This window comes from Crinia signifera, chromosome 1 (genome assembly GCF_055691185.1).
Source record: "Crinia signifera chromosome 1, ASM5569118v1, whole genome shotgun sequence".
In the NCBI taxonomy this organism is placed as follows: Eukaryota; Metazoa; Chordata; class Amphibia; order Anura; family Myobatrachidae; genus Crinia; species Crinia signifera.
In genome coordinates, this window is record NC_139217.1 from 137,338,424 (window position 1) to 137,361,449 (window position 23,026).

A 23,026-nucleotide genomic window follows, 5' to 3' on the forward strand; every position below is an offset into this window, starting at 1 on the left:
TTCACTGTATATTCACTTTTTATCCCCATGAATCAATGTTGTTCCTCTATTGTTGCTTTCAGTAACATAAATTCCAGGTACTTACATTGAAGCATCAATGGAAATTACATTATGAGCAGTGGCGGCTCTTACCTCTAGGGAGGAGAGGGACTGCCATGATGCAGGCCCCCCTCCCGGCCCTGCTCTTGTGGTCTCTGCCGCTGCTGCCACCAATCCCAGTCCCGGCGTATGTGCAGTAGCTTCTTCGGTACTGCGCTTACGCTGGCCCCCAGCCTCTGTGGGCTGCTTTTGCAGCAATCCCCAGAGGCATATTCAGGGTCCCGGGTCCGGCGCATGCACAGTATCTTTCTCGTACTGTGCATGCATGGAACCTGTTTTTTATGGGCTGCCACTCAGCAGCCCATGTAGAGGCATCACGAAGGGAGGAAACAGCTCCTAATGGGACTGCCTTGGGTGACTGGCAGTAAGACATCCAATAGGAAGTCACTGCCAGTCACAGTGAAGCCAGTGCAGTCTCACAGACTGCATCTGGCTTCACTTAGGCAGAAAACAGTGGCAGATTTTACATGGGGGGCTGCAGCCCTGCAGCCCATAGGTATAAACCGCCACTGATTATTAGGGCTTATTTAAAAGTGTACATATAGGCTGGCAGCATATAAGAACCACATGGTCCATCCAGTCTGCCCTTTGGGGTTGGGGGATTGGGGTTAAGGTGGCCATACACTTATCCGAGATATAGCATGCAGCCTCACCTGCGATACCTCAGCAACTGGACCGATCCTTTCCATACAATATAAGGTATGCGACCCCAGCAAGTGCTGCTGAATCCTGTGCGATCTGATAAATCTTACGTGCAGCACTTGTGATCGCTGGTTATGTTCCGATGCGCATGGGACCGCGCAATCGATTGGAAGTTAGGCACATGTGATTTGGGCACTTTCTCGGCCCGGTTCGCCGAAAGCGGGTGAAAAGTGCCCAAATCGTATGAGTGCATGGGCACCTATAGAAAGTTAGGTTTAATTCAGGGCTTTGGGTTAGAGGGTTAAGTAGTGTACGTAAGGAATCTGAAAAGCAGCGATAAATCCTGTTTGAGTTTTAGCTTGTGTTTAGTGTGAGAGAAAATGTTCTTCTTTTTACTGGTTGCCTTATCCACTGCAGAAACTTTACTGTACAACCATTACAATTTAACTTCATATAGGCAAGATCAGGTAAGATTATTCCTTCACCTGTCTGTTTTTTGGATTGCTGTTACAGATCCACAAAGCATGAACTCCCATCTGTCTCGCACAATGAGCCTGTCACCAGCTGTCTGTATAACCAGCTCCATGAACAGATCATTAGCTGCTCGGAGGGCTCTGTAAGTAACACACCTGAGCTAGTCCTAGGGGTCCTGACACCTGCCATTAATAACATGGACTGCAATTCATAATAAACATGTTCCTCATTTTCTTTTACATTCAAATCTCAGTCTTGAAGCTCAGACTAGGGTCAGATGTATCAAGGTTCAAAAAGTGATAAAATGGAGAGTGATAAACAGCCAGCCAATCAGCTCCTACCTGCCATGTTACAGGCTGGGTTTGAAAAAATGATAGGTAGAAGCTGATTGGCTGGTTGTTTATCACTCTCCATTGTATCACTTTTGAAGCTTGATACATCTGGCCCTTAATTTGTTATGTTTGTTTTCAGTGTTTGTTTTGTAAAATATATAGATATTTTAAGAAATGCATTCACATACAGGAAAGGGTACCATGGGATAGTGTGTGATGAGAGAGAATAGGGTCTCATAGCTAGGGTTAAACGAAAAAAAGAGAAAGAAATCAGTTTAACTAGGATGCACTCCTCATCCACCTTGTCCGGTAGGACCTAAAAAATTTTTTTATAATGCATGATAGTATCTTTATTAGTAGATGATTAAAGGTAAAAAGCCATCCTTATATTTTTATATTGGTCAATTTTATTAATTGTTTCTGACCTGATGTATTTTGTCCCTGTGTACGGGATATCGATGGCGAAGTATAAAAACAAAGTAATGAATATAGAATAGAAAGAAAATGAGAAGATTAAAATCTGTAAACTGTTATTTGAATCTGATTTATTCTGGTACATTTGTTAATAAGTAGCAGTGTTGTTATACCAATGTGTGCCTTTCTGTGGGTAATATAGAGCCACTGTGTGTGCTGTAATAAGTGCTAGATCTGTATCATTTCAGCCTGTATGGCTGGTTTGGTAATAGTTGCGGTTTTAAAGTTATTGGTAAATACTGTTGCAGTAAACTTGCATACACTGTTGCAACCAATTCTGATATTGGTCTCTTTGAAGCCACAGTCAATCTATCTGGCTGGAAAGATTCTCAGTCAGACTTTATAGCAAGAAGTACTTTCTTTTACCTCATCAGGGTTGTCAGGTAGTATTGTGAAAGGCTGTGCTTGGTGTACACCTTTTATTTGCACATGTTTTAAACCTGATAGCCAGATGTTGGTACTTGATACACAATATGTCTTTGTAGGTGACACTTGGAATAAATCTCTTGTATATGCAGTGGTTTAGTGCACAGTCTGTATTTCAACTGTGCATAATAGCCGCAAATTACAGACCGCATCTACAGACACCCAGAGCGGACTGATGGTTCCTATGGGTGACACTTAAGGTGCTATCCCCAATGTACAGGTAGCAGTTGGATACACAGTCTGTATTTCTAGTGTGTACCCTGGTCGTAGATTGCAAGTCGCATCTATAAGCATTCAAAGCAGGCTGGTAGTTAATATCGGGTGGTGTTTAAGTTAATATCCCCAATGTACATGCAGCTCTTTGGTGCACTGTTTGTGTTTTAATGTGCACACTGGCCGCTCGTTGCAGATCTCATCTATTGATGCTTAGAGTCGGCTAACAGGATTTATTACAAGAAGTACTTTCTTTTACCTCATACGGGTTGTCAGGTAATATTGTGAAAGGCTGTGCTTAGTGTACACGTTTTATTTGCACATGTTTTAAACCTGATGGCCAGATGTTGGTACTTGGTATGCAATATGTCTTTATAGGTGACACTTAGAATAAATCTCTTGGTGTATATGCAGTGATTTGGTGCACAGTCTATATTTCAGCTGTGCATAATAGCCGCAAATTACAGATCGCATCTACAAACACCCAGGGCGGGCTGGTAGTACCGGTGGGGTAGTACTTAGAATGCTATCCCCAATGTACAGATAGCAATTGGATACACAGTCTGTATTACTGGTGTGTACCCTGGCCGCAGATATACTTATTCAGAGCGGGCTGATAGTTAGTATCAGGAGATGTTTAAATTACTATCCCCAATGTACGTGCAGCTATTTGGTGCACTATCTGTATTTTTGCTATGCACACTGGCCGCTCATTGCAGATCTACTCTATCAGTGCTTAGAACCGGCTGACAGTTCAGGGGTGGCGGGCGTTCAGCGCTATCGCAGCCTGGGGAAGTGTTCCCATATAATGACTGCGTGCCGGCGTGTATGCACAGCTCAGTAGCGGAGTCTCTATGTGAGATCTCCGTCTTCAGCACCTACACAGCACAGGGATATGTTCCCATATACTTGCTGTGTGTGCTAGCGTGTTGCTCACGCTTACTCAGTTAGCAATAAGTCCCCTGACCCGCGTACCCTACTGCGATCTGAGGTTATTTAAACATGCAAGTTATAGCAAACACATGGTATAACAGTCAAACAGTTTACAGCGATATGCCAATGCGCATTTCGCTCTCTGTGAGCTTTGTCAAGGCTCAATCTAAGTCATATTCTTAATCAGTTGAGAGCACCCACAATTGGAGAGGAATATATATAAAAACCCTCTCTTTTGAAGAAGAATTATTTCCATCCACAAATAATTGGCATTCTTGCATACCATATGGTGCGGGTCTCTTTCTGTGTTCTCATAGCTAGGGTGTCACCATCTGTAGCTCCCCAGTTACTCATGGGTGTGGGTGCTGTATAGTCCCTCAATTTACCCGCAAGTATGGGATGGTGCTCTGAAGCAAAGTTACCCCTGTAGGGCCGGACTCTTTATCTGGCACTTTTGGCAAATGCCAAAGGGACTGACGGCCTGATCCAACCACACAGAGAGATGGACTGCCCAGCCATCAAACATACTGAAATTCATGAGCCATGCTCCTGCTGTGTAGCCTTCAGTATCCCCTGTGTTGTAGGGGGAGGGGGGGGGGGGGTGGAGTGCTGTGGTGTAGCCCCCAGTCACACCTGTGTTGTAGGGGAGGGTGCTGCTGCTGCTGTGTAGCCCCTAGTCACCCATGTGTTGTAAGGGGAGGGGGGTGCTGCTGTGTATCCCCCAGTCACACCTGTGTTGTAAGGGGAGGCTTGCTGCTGCTGTATAGCCCCCAGTTTCCCCTGTAGGGGGAGGGGGTGCTGCTGTGTAGCCCCCAGTCACCCCTGTGTTTTAGGGGGGGGGGTTTACTACTGCTGTGTAGCCCCCAGTCATACCGGTGTTGTGGGCAGAGGGGATGCTGCTGTTTTGCCTCCAGGCACCCCTGTGTGGATATGGAGGATGCATTGTAGCACCCAGTAACCCCTTTTTAGGCATGTCACAACCAGTTTGAGGGCATGTCACATCTAATGACTACAATCCCGTATGCAGTCTAAATGGCTCTTGTGTCTCAGGGTGGCTGACTATTTTGTCAGTCCTGGGCCCCACAATTTCTAATGGCAGATGCATATGTTCTCTTCTACTTGGGGTAGATTTTGCAATGACGATCAGAACCGGCAGCTTTTGGCCGGTAGGACAGACACAAATAAAACTAGGTACACTACTGAGCCTTGTCGCCACTTCACAAACACACAAACATCATTTATAATCTAATGCTGTACTTGTGTGATGCAGGTGATGAAGACTTGGGATCTTCTGACAGGACAGCTCATTGGTGAAGTGCCAGCAGCTCATGGACACCCAGCTATTACCTGCCTAGCTCTGGACTCCAGTGGTACCAGGTATTTATTGCTATACTGTACTTTGTCTAACTCCACCCTATACTTTACACGTGAGCTTTCCATCTTCAGATATTACAGTGTATATCAAATAAAGCAATGATAAAGGTGAGTGCACCCTTTGGAGCTTTTCTAAAAATGGCGCAAAGAAAAATAAAAATTGATGTAAAACATAGCAACCTATCTGATGTTTATCTTTCCATTTACAAATTTTGTTCAGATTAGCAAACAAAGCTAAAAACTTTGCACCTGGAAAGACCATGCTGCAATGCAAGGTGCAAATTAATTTATGTATTTTTTTGCAACAGAGACAATACTGCCTGCTTTCACATGTAGCCACAAATGCTTGGCAGCTTTGGTTTTACACTTATGGTGCTCAGATGCGTAGTTCATATCGCAAGGCAAAAAATTATGTGCAGGAAGTTTGATTTGGTCCTGAACCACCAACACACGGCACCCAGATTGGTTACCACTGTCCTACAGTATATCTATAAAGGAATGTGATTGGTTTCTATGAGTTACAGGATCGAAAAAAAAAACCTTGAGCACACAGTAGGCATAATGCAGGATTGGTGTAGGTATTTGGGTAATAACTTCCACAGGTTGTGTATTCCGCCCTCACAAGGGGGGTTATTCTTGTTCACTCTTTCTGACAAATTCCTTCTTAGATGGACAAAACCATGTGCACTGCAGGTGGGGCAGATGTTATTTGTGTAGAGAGAATTAGATTTTGGTGGGGTTTTACTTCAAAGTGAGATCTATATTGCAGTGTAAAAATAAAGCAGTCCCTATTTTCCCTGCACAGAAACAAATAACTCACCCAAATCTAATTCTCTCTGCACATTTTACATCTGCCCCCTGCAGTGCACATGGTTTTGTCCATCAAAGAAGGAATTTGTCAGAAAGAGTGAACCAAAATAACCCCCAAGGTACCAGATGAGGCAGCCATGTTGGGCACACTGCGTAGGATTACCCTGGGTGGAATAGTCCACCCCTAGAAGAGATGACACAAAATAAGGTGAATGCAGCATCCTAATGCTCTGAGTAGGGTCTGAGTAGGGTCCCAACAAATCTGTCAGGTCCATGTATTTTTTTTTATATCTGTGTCTTCTGATTCAGAAGTGACCTTCCCAGTTCAGTTACCCTGGGATGTAGAACTCACATATTGCTGGGGCAAATGTACCAGGCTTTGATTATGAAGATATGTGAAGATTATTTTGCAGTTTTGCCGCAGGTTATAAATGGACTATTATTTTTCTGAAAGTTAAAAACAGCTTGTTTTGCATAAAGAAAAAAAAATCACAATTTGGAACCCTACAGCAGTGTTTTTCAACCCCTGTGCCATGGCACACTAGTGTGCCTTGAGCTGTTCTAAAGTGTGCCCCCAGATCTAGAGATGCCCAAACCTGTTTACAGCCACCATCAGTTCTAATGTTATTTACTGGTCTTTTTTTTCCTGTAAAGAGCCAATGTATTTTATTTTTGTTACCTGTGGGGACCAGTGTGATTTTTTCTAATATGGGACCAATAGGTTTTTTTTTTTCCTGTGGGGGCCAATGTGTTTTGCCCTGTGGGGATCTCATGGTGTGCCTTGGCAATTTTAAAATCTTATTTAGTGTGCCGCAAGGTAAAAAGGTTGAAAATCACTGGTCTACAGGGTTAATTTACTAAGAAGGGGGTTCTATTGAAGGTGGGATGTTGCCTATAGCAATCAATCAATCTTATTTATTTAGCACCTTCTAGCAGATAATACATAGAATCTGATTGGTTGTGACGGGCAACATCTCATCTTCAATAGAACTCCCAACTTATGCTGGGTACACACCAGGACGACTAGGGCCCGATCAGCACAATCTAGATCCGATTCCGATCAATTGGATGCAGAGTGTGTGCTGATTGGGCCCTTTTCTGAGCTGGTGTGGAGCGATTCCGATCCGATGCGCGGTCCCGCGGGTCGGTCGGTCGTTATTGAGATCCTACCTGCTGCAGGTAGGATCTCAATGACGACCATACAACCGGGTGCGGGTCGCCATCGGATCGGACCCGCTCACGGTGCACATCGTGAGCGGGTCGTGCCCTCCCGCGTCATCGTGAGCGGGTCGGACGAGACACTGACGACCCGCTCACGATGTGCATCGTGAGCAGGTCGTCCTGGTGTGTACCCTACTTTAGTATAGTTATCCCTACATCCAAATCACAAAGCTATCAGCACTTTTGGCAAATTGGAACCTGTTAATTCTGTCCCATTGTGTGGTGGCTTTGGAAAAGGGGCTGATTCAGCAGGGATCCCTAATTAGAGAAACAGCAGTTCTCTGCGAGCAAAAAGTGCTGCCCAGAAAGACAGAATAAATGCCCATTGTGATTTGTGATACATTCGCAGATCCATTTGCAAATCTCAACACATCGAAAAGTACCTTTCATCAGAGTATGCCTGAGGCTTCCACTAATCTGCGACAGAAACAGGCCAGAAGGCACATACCCCAGAAAATGCCATATTTCTGGCTCCCTGTCAGTCAAACTTTGACTGCTATGTATTTGAATATACAGTCATAATTTTCATGCACATGCGCAATGCGAACGCGCCACATGTGCAGTCGTTAGATAATGGCCTGATTTGAATTAGCGATCCATCAAGCTCCAAATGTTAAACTCCATGGATGTGTAAAATAAAAGCATAAAGAGTAAAAAAAAATCTAGACTTCATGCATTTGTATATAATTTCATATACACACAATTTGGTAGTACCTGTTTAAGCAATATGTGTAGAATCTCTATAAAACTCTATTGTCCTTCAAACGATGTCATTAGTGTCAGCTGTGCAAGTGCTCACGTAGCAACATCAGTTTAGGCGGTTGAATGTAATCTGTAACCTGTAATTATCCACATGCCCACTTACAGTGTCAGTTAGTGGACATACTGTATTCTCTGAGAACAGATAACGGTTTGTTTTGAGCTGTTGATCCCTCATTAGGATAGTCACCTGTATAATTGGTACATCCTCAGCTGAAGCAGCCTCTGGAGACACAGACACAATGAAATGTAATGCTGCATTATAATTGCTCGGCTTTCTAGAAAATGTTTGGATTGTCAAGGGAAATACTCCATGGATACAGTTTGGCAGTAAATCTAGGTACACACTATCGAATTGTTCTTGAATATGAAGACAAATGGGGATTTTTTTGGCAAATTGAAAGCCCCAATATCTTTCCAAAACATTATCCAATTTTTATTAGAATTTGTAACTCCCTTCAATGTGTGTTTTGGTGCAAGGTGCATTTGGAATGCGATACCTCCCATTGCTCCAGGCTATCTCTGAAAAGGGGGTCCTTGCACATGCAGGCTTTATAATAGTCACACATATAAAAACTGGGATGCACAGTGATGCAGCAATAGTTCCTGATGAAAGGATTTGGGCGCCAAACCTTCTCTTATGAAAATATACGACATTATTTCTTTCCTCCGGCACATGGATTTAAAGGACGTGAATGTGGTTCTCCTCTTTCTGCAGACCGGTGCCCCTCCAATGAGCCCCGGCTTGGGTAAAGAGTATTTAACCTAGCCCCCCCCTTCTTGGTGCCTGTTAAGCTGCGTACACACGGTGCGATATATCGCCGAGCGATATATATCACTCCGTATTCCATTTGCATCAGCGACCAGAGATGAAAAAGAAACTGCCGGGGGAGCCTCGCAGTGGAAATCAGCTAGTCGCAGGAGCATGTTCCTGTGACCAGCGATCACTACGGGGGGAAAAACGGGAGCCCGCACCTAAACAACTCTCTCTCTAAAGGCGGGTTACCTCTACTCCTTGTAGACTAGGTTTCACTGTGCCTCTAGATAATAGCGAGTGCCCTTTTTTCGGTTCCTGTGATTTGGCCATTCCTCTTTTCTGCTTCTCAGACTTAAATGGATACACACTATAAAATGATCTTTCCAATCTGACTGGTTAGAATGAAAATCTGGTAATGTCCGGGAACAAATTACAATCAACCATTTGCTACCAAAAGCTGAAAAATTTACAAAAACAGTAATTTGAATAAATTGGCTAAATCAAAATGCTTTAGTTTAACCATTTTTGTCTGTTTTCCATGTTTGGAGGCAAATGGTTGATTGTAATTTGTGCCAAGAAATTACCAGATTTTCATTCAACCAGTCCAATTGGAAAGATAATGCAATATATATGCAATAGGCAGCTGCATTTAATGGGGTATGGTCACTAGGTCAACAGCATGAAGGTCGACTTACATTATGCCACCACTAAAGTGGTTGACAGGGCTTAGGTCAACACTTACTGTATAATAGGTCGACATGAGTTTTTCAACTTTTTTTTTCAAAAACTGGCAGAATGTCATACCATGCCATCCACTAGGCACTAGGGCATGGAGGGAGAATAGAATAGGCGAGTGCAGCTAAGCACTGCGATTGATTACTGAATAACTGCATATGCATACGGATCGTAGCGCCCATGCAACAAAAATCAGGGATTGCTCTATTTGCAATGCCCTCACAATTACTGACAGAAAGCTGCCATTTGGGGGTGGTAACCGTCCATTTTCTGAGTGTCCACAAAAATGCAGGTGTGCCTAGGCGTTTTCAGGTCTGAATTAGGCCCAATGAACGGTAACTGACACACAGCGCTCATTGTTACATACCAGTATGCTTATGTCAGGAAGAGGAGTTGGGTAGGACTCTATTCTAATGTTATCCATCTAGAATAGCTACAGCTTAGTTGTCAATACATCTTTTATCATTAGAAACTACTGATATTGAGTTTGTTACCTTGATAAATGGAGCTCTTCACTTTGAAGAAAGAGATATTTTGGCAGTTTGTCTTCATCACTTCTCTGTTTATTGATAGACTGGTAACAGCCAGCAGTGATGGAAGCGTGCAGCAGTGGGACTACACCATAAATTCCCTCAGGTTCATAGCTACAGTCAGACAGGGCAGCTCAGGTAAGTGTAATGCTGCCCGTTGTGTGCATTGGTCATTTATCCACAGTATCAGACTACAACTAACAACACACTTCATTTTGTTGTCCTGTTTGTTATGCTCAGAAAGCTCCAGAGACGGAATCAGTGACCTCACTTATGTAAAGCACAACAATAATCGGTATGGAATCTCAACATTAGGTGAAATGGCCTTTATTCTGCAAATAACTAACTATGACAATATGTTCCACTTACCAGGTATATAATAACTGCCTCCCATGACGGACAGATCAGAATATTACCAGTAAGTTTGAAAATGTACCAAGACTGTAAGCTTGTGTGAAGGGCCGGCCTACCTACCATTTTGACTGTCTAACTACCCAGTTTGCTTTATTCATATTAAACAGCCTAATTTGAGCTATTGTTTCCTACTATTCTCCTATATTTACCCTATTTTGTCACTGCAGGGGACATTTTCTAATATGGCGTGTGGATGTTTTGTGAAATATTCACTACTTGGGTGGTTGAGCACACTTACCTTCAGTTTAGTGTCACAATGCACACTAAGGTTATAAGTCTAAGCATACCTCCCAACAGTCCCCGGGTCAGCAGTGCCCCGTGGTGGTGGTGGGGGGGGGGCAGTTGGGAGTCCCACAGCAGTGAAATTGGGGCGTAGCCTTGCGGGAGCGTAACGGGTATAGGACACGCCCCCTTCTTGCTAGACCACGAAAATTTTTGGACGCACCTTTAGTGCGTGCCAGCGTCCTTCCTTCTCCCTCCTCAAGGTTTGTAGGTATGGTATAAGGTATTGCAGAGCATGACCGCACACCCAACATTTTCATATTATCTATTGCATATTGTGGTGAATTAGAGTTCTGTATTAAGTAAATCTTTTTTTAACCTAACAGGATCAACACAGTGCAATGAGATCAACCACTGAACACCCACAATGCACTTGGAGCAACAATATAGTAAGTGAATTGTGCCTTAAATACTGTTTGCTCCAAATGTCTTTTATGAGTCAGCATTAGAAGAGATTGCTGACTCCAGAGTGCCATTGGCGAAGCCAGGGGTATCTCCAGTAGGATACCTCTGACTGATTGCAAGCTGCTTTTGAGGCTGAAGCTCTGTCCCAAACCACTGTGAATGAGTGGTTTGCAGAATATTGGCAAGGGAGATGGTCAGTGGAAGACCGGTAGTGCTGCAGCTATCTTCCACTTAGATGGCTGATGGCTGAACTAAAGACGAAGCTGCTATGTGTACTGCATCCCCTTCTGAATCAGCCCTTTGTTCTGCTTTTTTATTGGATATTTCCAGCATGTATGACTTTAGATTGGGATATGTTATACATTAGTTAGTACTGCTCTTATCTAGTAACTACGGTATCATGCAGGGATAACAACCCTGTTACAGGTCTGTCACTTATTCATCTCCTTGCATAACCCAAATACTATCACTAGGAATATGGTAACACATGTCTGCCCTGAACTAAGAAATGTGGGTACTTATGTAGTATCTGGGCGTCCGATTTTAAAATCAGGTCGGAAAAATCGCATCGAGTCGCATGCGATCTGATGTGATTTTCCATAGGATTCAATGTTAACATGGTCCTGTTCATTTCCCTACTATCCAAGTGGGCATAGAGTTGATTTTATAAAGCGTGGCGAGCGCAGCGAGCCCGAAGCGTGGCGAGCGGCCGCGGATTATGTAAAATGTTTTTCGCGTGCGCTCGCCACGCTTCTGGCTCGGTGGCTCGCTGCGCTCGCCACGCTTTATAAAATCAACTCTATGCCCACTTGGATAGTGGGGAAATGAACAGGACCTTGTTAACATTGAATCCTATGCAAAATCGCATCGAATCGCATCTGATTGTATGCCTTAAGGTAAGGCATACAATCAGAAAATCGGCAGCCCAGATACTACATAAGTACCGAAATGTGTTTTGATTGGGTGCCTGTTCTGGGCATCTTGGCATTTTCTGGGTCTTATAGGGAGTGTTTTTTAATTGATTTTCTGAGAAATAAATGTAAACATTATAGGGTCTAATTCTGAGTCAGACACAGCCATTGCTGCTTTTCCGTTCAGATGTGACAGACTGCTTACTGGATTGTGTTAGTGTGACAATCTACCTTTGGGAAAAACATGCATGTGGAAGGCTTGTGCGCTAACTGTTCTTACATCTTCATTAGTCATTAGTATTGGGACATAAACTAGCCCCATGCTAAGTCCAATCTCCGTCCCCAGGCTACAATAGAGCAAGAGAACCGTCTGACAAGTCCATGACACTCCCACTTCGGAACACTGTACATTTCATAGATCACAGATCAATGTTTTTTCTTCTTTTTTTTTTATAGATCCGGAGAAATGAGCAAGAGAATGGGAAGTTCTGCCTGGCTTCTTCCACTTCCAATCTTGTGGCTATATCTAATTGTAATGGTGAAGTCCTTGTGTGGAGTCTTTTGTCTGGTGAAGTGTTCTGTCACCTTACACCCTCGGAGGGAGAAGAACTGTACAATGGAACAGGTGCATTGAAATGACAATACTGATGCCATGATTTCCTGGTGCTATGGTTTTTTTTCTTAACTCATGTTCTGAATATTTCAAAATATAAAATGAATCATCCACGTCACTGTAGCTGGGGGTTAGGATCATTGGGTAGACACCAAGTTGGTCAACAAGCATTAGGTGAACACCATTAGGTCAACATGCAGGAAGGTCGACATGATTGAAGGTCAACATGGGTTAGGTCGCCAGGGTCATTAGGTCAACATGGGGAAGGTGGACAGTCAAAAAGTCGACATGGGTTTAAAAAAAAAAAAAAAATTGTCCTGAATTTTGATACAGTCGGCATGGACACTGAAACGTTGTGCTGCATGCGCTCACCCTGTTTAGGGCACGGTGCCTTGCTACACTCGGCACACTATTCCGAGTGGATGGTAGGGTATGAAATTACCCTGTCAACCTAACCCGTGTTGAACGTCAGTAACACGGGTTAGTAATTTCGACCTTCCTGCATGCCGACCTGTCGGTGTAAAAGGGATAGATGAAAAAAAACACAGGTCCATTTTCCCTATGAATCCTACCCTGACCAGGGTGGAACATAAGCCCCCGCTGCTGTCTGCTGTACTGTGCAGACAGCAGTGGAGCTGGGGAGGAGGTGAATGGATGCCTGTGTGCGGCGTCCATTCACCTCGCGGACAGGAGGGGGTTAGTGTTGCATGGAGGCTGGGTGCTGGGCTTGTCCCCAGCACAGCGATCGGTGGTCCCGGTGGGGCGATTAGCGGTCCAGACGCTTGGAGATGATGTCATCTCTAAGCAACAGCCCATTTATACGGCGGATCAGCACCACAGTGTAAACGGGAAAAATCCCGCATCCGACCTGGATTGGAACCCTGTTCCAAATACTGAGTCGGATCTGGGATTTAGGTGTAAAAGGGGTATTACTCACCATTGGGCGACTTGCAGCATTTATGGGGATGCCCAAGCTGCCCATCGCAAATCTGTATGGAGCTCACTGGCCTCTTGCTATTTCTCCAAATAGCAGCGCTACCCTCCATTTGGAAAAATTAAGGCTGTCCCCACCCTCTCATTGCCTTCTAACGGCATCAGACTGTCAATCACTGACAGTCTGATGTGGTAGTGTCCGTTGTCACATGACTTGTTCACGCATGTGCAGAATGGTTCTTGTGCATACATAAAGTAGCAATAGTTCTCTGCATGAACAGCAACTTAATACGCATCTGAATAGCCCCCTATGTTTGTAAATTATCAACAAAAAGTACTCTGCAAAAGACATACTGTAAGTTTATTTTTTTTTTTAATGATACAATTTTTCTTTAGGATGACATCTAATTTTAATAATCAAATTCTTACATACTGAGGATAAAGAATTTTTTTTAATGATTGATATGTCAATTACTAAAGTGTATTATAGCAGCTATGTCTCTCTACTCCGTGTGTAGGTGATTTCCTGATCAGCAAAGTGATAATCATTTCATCCAGGTTAAAAAGAAAACCTGAATCTGCTGTTTTACTTGCCAGTGGCCCCAGCGGTGAGTCCCGATTTAAAAACCCTCCATGTGTGGTCATGTTGTTTTATTCTCGCTGAACAAGAAACAGAAAATATGGTTTTATTTCTTCAGCCAATATTACTTTTTGGAACATTGAGGGCGGAGGCAGAGTCTTTGGAAGGTTTGCAGGCGTAAGTATCTTATGTCAGTATTTTACTGTAAGAAATATATTTTAATATTTTTTAAGCTTATTATTATAAATATCGTACTTCTAAGGACAGCAGATCCATATAAGCTCAAAGCTTTAAACGTTTAGTAATCAATCTGGTCTTATTTTCAATCATATACAATGTACAATTTAGGCATAAAAAGAGGAACACAACAGAGGTAGGGCCTGATCCAGAGATGGTTGGAGGAGGCTTCTAGTATGGTAATTCAGCAGGAGGTGTTTGGTAGAAGTAAGCACCAACACCATTTGCCTTATGCGTGACTCATGCTGTTATTGCATGCTTTAACTGTGTCAGGACATGCTGGAATACATACTTGCCTACCCCTCCAGAATGGGCGAAAATCAAGTCCCCCTCCCGGCCCAGCAGGAAGGAGGGCAAGCCCCCTCCTCCCCCGAACCCGCTGCAACAAATTCTGGAATCCGCAAGATAGGGCGGGACTAAAATGACACAAATCTTGCAGTTTGTGTGGCTTGGGGGGTGGGGCTTTGTGACACCAGCCTTGTCTCCACCCCCCAAATTGCAAAGGAATTGCAAAAAGGAATCTTCATAAGTCGGCAAGTATGGTGTAGCTCCACAACAGCTGCCTGCCCCTTTGCTGTTTTCCATCTGAGTGAATCTGCATAAACCTTGCAGTTTAGTACAGTAACCCTATAGAGATTGGCACTCAGGGGCCGATGTACAGATGAACACAAGTTGGCTGTAATTGCACTCACATGTAACTAAGGGCCTTAATCAGCATGGATCGCTAATTAAACAATCCGCAAAACAAGCAATTATAAAATGACTGTGCATGTGCACCAAACAAATCACACATGCACAAGGGGAATTGGCAACAGAAAATGGAAGCTGGCGTTTTTTGGTGGTAACCTAACCTTTTATGGGTGCGTCTGAAAAAAGGCAGGCATGCCCAGGTGATTTGAGGAGGGTCTGTGACATCAGTGATGACCACATCTAGCCTGTCACTCTTACAGATTAGAGGAATCCTCAGACCTACTCACAGTTGCACAATCCTTTGGATTATTTGGAAATTGTGAATGGATTCGCAATAAAAAAATAGCAATTAGCGATCCATTCTCAGCTCTCTCTGAATTTTGCAAAGGGCATGTTCTCTTTCTGTCTGGGTTGCGGCTTTCTCCATGCAGTTCCATGCAAAACCTCCCAGTAGTGATCCATGCTGAATTAGCCCCTAACTGTATATAATTGCATTAATGCAGACCTAATGCTGTGTACACACGGGGGCGATATGGGCTAGAATCGCTGGGAATATGGTCCCAGGCGACCATATTGCCAGTGATGGGGAGTGTGCCCCGGCGATAAATCACCGGGTGCGCTCTCCCGTTTTCTGCCCCATTGTAATCGCTGGTCGCAGGAGCTTGCTCCTGTGACCAGCTAATTACCTCTGCGGCTCCCCCAGCAGAGGTTCCTTCTCATCAGCGACCATCTCTGGTCGCTGATGAAAAGGAGACACTGAGCAATATATTGCTCAGCCATATATTGCAAGCAATATATGGCTGAGCAATATATCTCCCCCCCGTGTGTATGCACCTTAACTCTGCACTTAGCTTCATCATCATTATCAGTATGCAGTCACCAGCTCTGGCCTTGATGCAAGAGATCTATCTAAAAACAGGCATAATTACATATATGCGCAACTCATAGACCACAGTTCAGTCATTATACAAACAACAAACCCTTTCTATACTTAGCCTATCTGCAACTGCCATTATTAGGCATGGCGACTACAGCAAATTAAGATTTCTACCATTTATACTTAACATCCTTACACAAGACATACCTCCCAACTGTCCCAATTACAGTGGGACAGTCCCGCTATTTGGAGGCTGTCCCTCCCGCAGGTGGCAATGTCCCGCTATTTGGAGACTTCCCTCCTGTGGGTGGCAATGTCCCGCTGGCAGGGGGACAGCTGGGGGGAGCAACTGCAGGGCATCTCTTCAGTGCAGGGAGGGATAAAGTGACGGAGCCAGGCGGTTGTGTAGTTAGGCACTCCCCCGAAAATGATCAAAATAGGGTTAATGGTTAGGGGGCCGGCAGAAAATGACATGGCATTTTCTGACCCCTGGCCCCATATAAGTCATGGAAATGTGGCAACGACGCAGGACACAGCAACGCTGCACATGTGCCTACTTTATTTAACATCAAACTTTTAAAAGAGATTTGGAGAAAGAGGCTTGTGATCTGTCATCTTGGCCCTAGAGTATGTTCTTGTAAGTCCTGCAGTATCGCTGATAATTGTAGTTTTTGTATCATTTCAATACAAGCATGTTTTGTTGACATTTGCAATGTCGAGAGTCATTTTGTATACCATATGTAAACAGGTACTCCGTGTCGACAGGGTACATGCTAACTTGGAAATTGGACCCTAAAAAATGTACATGATCAATATATCAGCACCCGTTTTGAACCCAAGCCCTAATGTTGATATTGTGACTATGTAGGCGTGCAGTATTTAGCTATTATAAGTGTTTTAACAGTTTGAGTGTTGATCCATTATAACAGTGATTTTTAACTTTGACACTCCAGCTGTTGTTGAACTACACATCCCAGCATTCCCTGCATCCGTTTTAGCATAACCAACTAGTAAAACTGATGCAGGGCATGCTGGGATGTATAGTTCAACAACAGCTGGTGTGTCAAGGTTAGTCATCACTGCATTATCAGGTCGCTTTGGTAAAATGAAACATTCTGGCGTTGACCGTTTGAACATCAGACTGCTTGGAGAACTACTCTGGAGTTGCTATTATGTGTTGTGTATTCCCCATAATCCTATATCTCATATTTGCAACTTCCTGCCAGTGTTATTCATTTGTATTAAGCCTCTAAATATCCTGTAACTTGAGGGAATCTGCTAAATGCCAGTCATGTGTAGGCTCGTAGTGCCCTAAACAAGATACCGGTTTGGGGCCCTCCTTGCTCAAACAATCCATAGTATTATATTTTGCTGCTGATTGCAGGTGGCATTGATAGAGTACCTTGGTGCATGCACCGTCTACCAATAAATGCTCAGCTGCGAGAATATTGGCATTGCCTACAAATCTGAATCAGGCCCTAGTTCTTTTGGAAGAAGGCTGAGCACCTGTGTCACATTTCAAGTAAACTGACTGCCCACATACAGCAGATGAAACCATTTTGTGCGTCCAAACATTTTTTATCCTATTAAAAAACACCAAAGGCACTTTGGGAGTGTGGGCAGGTCCATGTGATGTCATAATGTCACACGGTAGTCACTCGATGCTCTTGTGGCAATGTTTTGGTCCACCAGGGTATCTTTATGAGGCCCCTTCGGATCTGCTGGGCCCTAGGCAGGTGCCTAGGTTGCCTTGTGGAAAATATGCCTCTGGGTAGGCTATAATTGGGGATGGGGCATATGAGGGAGTGTGGGCAGACACAACTACTAAAATCTACAAATAGCCCCAATAGAGAGATAACCAAAAACTAGGAGATGTGTTTTCCTCCCATACTAGGCACAGTGTGGTCTGTTGTTATTTGGTGCTGTCATTTCCAAACCACTTCCAGGAAAATGACCTGTTGATCATGTCATTGCAGTCACATTACAAGTCCATGGTGAGTGACATGGCTGTCAGTGAAGATGAATCCCTTCTTTGTGCAGCTGACCAGCAATTCTATGTCTATGTCTGGGATATATCGCATTATGCGCTGGATGGGCCGGAGGAACAAGACCCTGTCTGTGAGTTACTGCTTGAACCAAAATTATTTTGAAAAGAACCACCATTTAAAAATGAGATTCTGTAAAGGGAACACTAAGGAAATGTTCATAAGAAGGGATCCCCCTTAAAATGATCCTTTATTAAATATACATTAAAAAGATAACATACAAATTATTCTCACATCATAAGTCATACGACAGTGAAGTGAAAACATGAATAAAATAATCAACAGACAAGGGGGGTTTATTCTGGTTCACTCACAAAGGCACAATCACGCTCTAATGGACAAAACCATGTGCACTGCAGGTGGGGCTGATGTAACATGTGCAGAGAGTTATGTTTTATTGTTTCTGTGCAGGGTAAATACTGGCTGCATTATTTTTACACTGCAATATAGATATCAGTTTGAAGTACAAACTCCACCCAAATCTTACGCTGGCCACACATCAGACCAACTTTCCTCCAACAGTTGCTTGGATGGAATAAAAATATGTTACTGGATGAGAGCAAATGTAATAATTACTTCAGAAATTTGCTCCCAAAATCAGGAAAAGGACAAAAACTGTCGCTCAGACACGGTACTGTAGTTGAACCTGTTTGATTTAAACAATTTGACTGAATGTTATTGTCCATTTTCCTGGGTTTGTGAGCAAATTTCTGATTGTCCTTTTCGCCCATATAGTAACATATTTTTATTCCATCCAAGCAAATAGTTGGATGGAATAAAAAGCAGAGGAAATTACTGTATTTGCTGGCGTATAAGACTACTTTTTTCCCCTGAAAAACATGCCTCCAAGTGGGAGGGTCGTCTTATACGCCGGGTGCACTTATATAACTCTATATTTTAAGTGGAAATGTTGGGGGGGGTCATCTTATACGCCCAGTCGTCTTATACGCCGGCAAATACGGTAGTTCCGGCTCTATGTGCTGGCTTACAGGGGAGTGAGGAAGCTGTAAGGGATTATCCTCAGTATTCTATGCAGGGCAGCTAGACACACGCATCATTGTATAATACATAATGCTGCTTATTAAAAAAATATATATGATTACTAAAATATAAAGTGAATATGCACTTAATATTTATAGACATAACTTGTTTGTTATAACATATGCAGTGTATTTACTGTGTATAATCATTTTGTCTTCCCAGTGCTGCACTGCTGGAGAGCACACCCATGTGAGGTTACCAGGTAAAGCTGTACAGTTCTATCTGGTAGAAAGTAACCTTAAGGCAAACCTTTTATTATAGAACTACCGTCTAGTGATGATTATTGTGTTCTTGTAATCTGTCCAGAGTGATCCCAGTGAAGAAGCATGAAGTGATTGTCACGTCCTCTCAGGACTGCACTGTGAAGCTGTGGTCAACGCAGGGGAAATATATTGGTGAGGTTTGAAGATTGTATAATTATATAAAGGCACTGCAGCCATTTCAATATTTCAGACCATTACAATTACCTACAATTTTGTACATCACTTTAGAATGGCTGGATAATAAGGGTGTGAGCAGAAGGCCCAATGGGAAGATACAATTTCTTTGTTTGAGCTTATTTGTCCTCCCATTAACACCCTCTCCAAAATGTCACTGGTTGTGAGGCTAACCACCAAGGCCCGGGAAAGACAGCTACAGTTCAGTACACAGTAGGCCCCTATGCTCTGTGGGGAGCAGAGCTATTGTATTGCAGACTGTAACAACTCACATTAAGTACATGATCTGGGACAGTTATTCTTTTCAGTACAAAGAGGTCACCTACTTAATGTGTATAATAGCTCAAAATCATAAGAAATGTAGGAACCTAATTTTAAAATGTGATGTACAGTATCAGGACTTTAGGGACATAGCTACTTCCTTAGTACATGGTAGAAGTAATTACCCATACCTGGGAACCAGTTAAGGGGTGTTTTGCTTTATTATATATTGAAGATATATAAAATTTGACCACACGTAATTTTATTTTAGGGACATTTGGACAAAATAAGCCCTGGTGCATCCAGACAAGTGCATCTAGTGACAATGATTCTAGTAGCCAGAAACAACCATCAAAGGAACTCAAACAAGATCCAGAGGAAAATCTGGACCAATCGCAACAAGTCTCTGAGGTGGGTGTGGTAAACAATGTGGACAATATCTAGGTCAAATCCAAACAGTTGACAATGGGGAAAGGTCAACACAAGCATTAGGTTAACATGAGTTTGTAACTTTTTTTGGTATCAATGTCGACACGTGAGGACGTGGCCCCCACTTACTGTACCATGTTGCTTGCCATACTTTGGGTGAGGTGCCGTGCTAAGCTAACTGCACTCAGCACAAGTTATCATTACCACTCATAGTCCATGTGGATGATAAAGTAGGAAATAGTTCCAAAGATGGACCCCCCCCACGTGTCGACCATAACCATGTCAACCTTTAGATTGTGTCACCCTTTTGACCAGGCCGACCATACTGTATGGTGTTGACTTATTGACGGTCAACCTAGACAATGGGCTACAATTACTAAACTGGGAGTTCTATATCAGATGAGATCTTGCTACGGGCAAGCAATCAGATAATACATATCTTCTAGAACAGCGATGGCTAACCTTGACCCTCCATCTGTTGAACTACACATCCCAGCATGCCCTGCATCAGTTTTAGCATGGGCCACATAGCAAAACTGATGCAGGGTATGCTGGGATGTGTAATTCAACAACAGCTGGAGTGTCAAGGTTAGCCATCACTCTTCTAGAAGGTGCTATGTCTATGAGCCACCTGGATACCCTCTCAGGAGTGGTATTGGCTTTGCCAAGATGAATTTCATAGTAAACAGTTATTTCATGTTCTTCAGCTACACATATTCATAACCTTTGAGGAACATATTACACATATTGATGTAAATGACTGTCCTATGATTAGTACTACTGCACTTCAGTCAGAAAACACTGTACATGGCAGAGAAGATAAATGCTAACCTTGAAAAATAATAAAACATTAAACATTCATCACAGTATTCTACTAATCAGTCCATTCAGCCTTCTAACCCCCAAATCCACTCACCCTTTATTGTGTTGGCTCATAAATTGCCCATTTTCCCTTTGCTCTGCTGGTCATATTACCAGCCTATAAATATAAATATTCAAGCTCTCCAACAATTGGCTGTATTGTATTTTGCACAACCAACCAGCAGTCCAATCAGTGTCCAGTAAGAAAAGACCAGATGGCAGATTTGCTGAAACTGTGCCTCTTAAATCCATCCAATTTGTTCATTGCCATGGATGGCTGTATACGACTGAGATCTGTATATGTATCAATAGCTTCAGCAGGAACTCCAATAAAAGACTAGACCGCTATAATTGCCAGGGGACAAAGAAACCGGACTGTCCTCTATTTACTGGTGGATAGTTAGTAATCATAACTTGTTTGTTTCAGGTGGAGGCTACTTCAATTCTAATAGATGACAAAGATATTGCCAAACTACTAAGGGAAAGAAACAGGTAATTTGTGATTAGTTACTGTTCTTCAATGTACCCATTGCTTGTGTACAGTCAGTGCACTCAGACTAATTTCCTAATGGAAGCTCAGAAGTATAAATAGTCTCCCCGCTAGGCAGAGCTGGATTATAATGGGGGCACAAGGGGTCAGTACCCCTGGGCCCCCCTCTAGCTAGGGCCCCCCTGTGGTTGGCATGTATTTAAAAAAAAAATTGTGCATGAGAGTGGGGTAGTGCTGCAGCTTCACCTATCTGCCAATGTGACAATGATTAATAGTGCGGAGCATCAGGAGCCAAGGCACACTACTGGGAGTTGACTAAGTCCCATAAAACTTTGCACCAGAGGGCAGAGGCTGAGAGTTTTGTGCTGAGCTCTAATTGGTGGAGCTCATTACATGCTCCTCAGGCCCATGGAGAACAGCAGCAGCAGCCTAGTCATGGGAGGGTTTTTAGAGGCAGCACTGGGACTGTAAGGTGCAGAGGGACAAACACCACAGGATTTTCATGTGGTATGTATGTATATGTGTGTGTGTGTAATATATACTATATATATATATATATATATATATATATATCCCCTGCAGTTACCCATTGACCAAGTTTATACTGCCTTTACTCTGTGTTTTGACAGTGTAATATTCTCCCATGCAGTTTGCGGCCAGTAATGACAAGTGCAAGGGGGCCCCCCTGTCTAAAGTGCCCCGGCACTGCCGCTAGGAACCACAATAAGGATGTTATTTTTATAGCCTACAGCCTATAAAAGATTTTCAAAGCCCTTGTACGTTTATCATGAACACCAGGGGATAGTCGTGTTATTCATAATGGTTCTCTGATTCTTGTTCTCTCACAAAAGCAAACTCCTTTTGGACCAAACCATGTGCACTACAGGTGGGGCTGATGTAACATGCAAAGATAGTTAGATTTGGGTGAGTTATTTTGTTTCTGTGCAGGGTAAATACTAACTGCTTTATTTTTACACTGCAATATTGATATCAGTTTGAAGTACAAACACCACCCACATCTAACTATCTCTGCACATGTTACATCTGCCCCACCTGCAGTACATAGTTTAGTACTTTAAAGAAGGAGTTTGCTTTTGCAAGTGAACCAGAATCAGGCCCAATGTAGTATATCTCTCAGTAAAGTGGTCTAAACATCTCTTATTTAATTTCCCAGAAAACAAACGGCAGGCCAAAAGCAAGGGACGCTCCAGCAAGGAAGTGGGAAAACGAGTCCTTACAAATCCTTACAGATCTGTGATTTAATGTCTGTGTCCGCAACAATTCGGAAGCCAAACCCGGCAGCAGAGCTGAATGACCCATATGACCTGGCCTTTTAGTTCTGACTGCTAGGAGCATTGCAGAAACCAGCACTGCTATGACTAGATGGACCATTACTGCTGTCATAAAGCTCTTCATTGCCTGATGCTTACAGCTGGAGATACATTTAGATGCTCTTACTACTGTGCATTTTCAGCAGGTGCCATTGAGACAGCCAGCGGGGCTTGTTGAAACACTGGTCAGATCTGCCTGTAATTTAAGCATTATTTGCTTTTGTACGAGCCTATCACCCATTAGTTTGGCACATTCCCGGAATAAAATAAAGCAAGCTGTAAATGGGGGGAAATTGGAACCCACTAAGATGTTTATGTTGTCTCCTAAGGTGCGTACACACGGGGGCGATTTTGTCCAAAATCGCGGGAAATATGGTCGCTGAGCGACCATATTGCCCGCAATGGGAGTG

General features: G+C 43.3%; 1 protein-coding gene across 1 annotated transcript in view; it reads left to right on the forward strand.

Annotated features, from left to right (window-relative positions):
• The window catches only part of LOC146060673 (cilia- and flagella-associated protein 337-like), a 39,911-nt gene extending 17,004 nt beyond the window's left edge, over positions 1–22,907 (forward strand). The window contains exons 12-26 of the mRNA XM_083174141.1: positions 1,255–1,357; positions 4,864–4,970; positions 9,823–9,917; positions 10,020–10,074; positions 10,152–10,197; positions 10,802–10,864; positions 12,248–12,416; positions 13,856–13,945; positions 14,036–14,094; positions 17,698–17,839; positions 18,970–19,009; positions 19,114–19,202; positions 19,777–19,916; positions 21,223–21,287; positions 22,460–22,907. Coding sequence (XP_083030267.1) covers positions 1,255–1,357; positions 4,864–4,970; positions 9,823–9,917; positions 10,020–10,074; positions 10,152–10,197; positions 10,802–10,864; positions 12,248–12,416; positions 13,856–13,945; positions 14,036–14,094; positions 17,698–17,839; positions 18,970–19,009; positions 19,114–19,202; positions 19,777–19,916; positions 21,223–21,287; positions 22,460–22,622 — 1,426 coding nt within the window. The 3' untranslated portion in view covers positions 22,623–22,907. The remainder of the gene's footprint in view (positions 1–1,254; positions 1,358–4,863; positions 4,971–9,822; positions 9,918–10,019; positions 10,075–10,151; positions 10,198–10,801; positions 10,865–12,247; positions 12,417–13,855; positions 13,946–14,035; positions 14,095–17,697; positions 17,840–18,969; positions 19,010–19,113; positions 19,203–19,776; positions 19,917–21,222; positions 21,288–22,459) is intronic.
• The last annotated feature ends 119 nt before the right edge of the window (positions 22,908–23,026 follow it).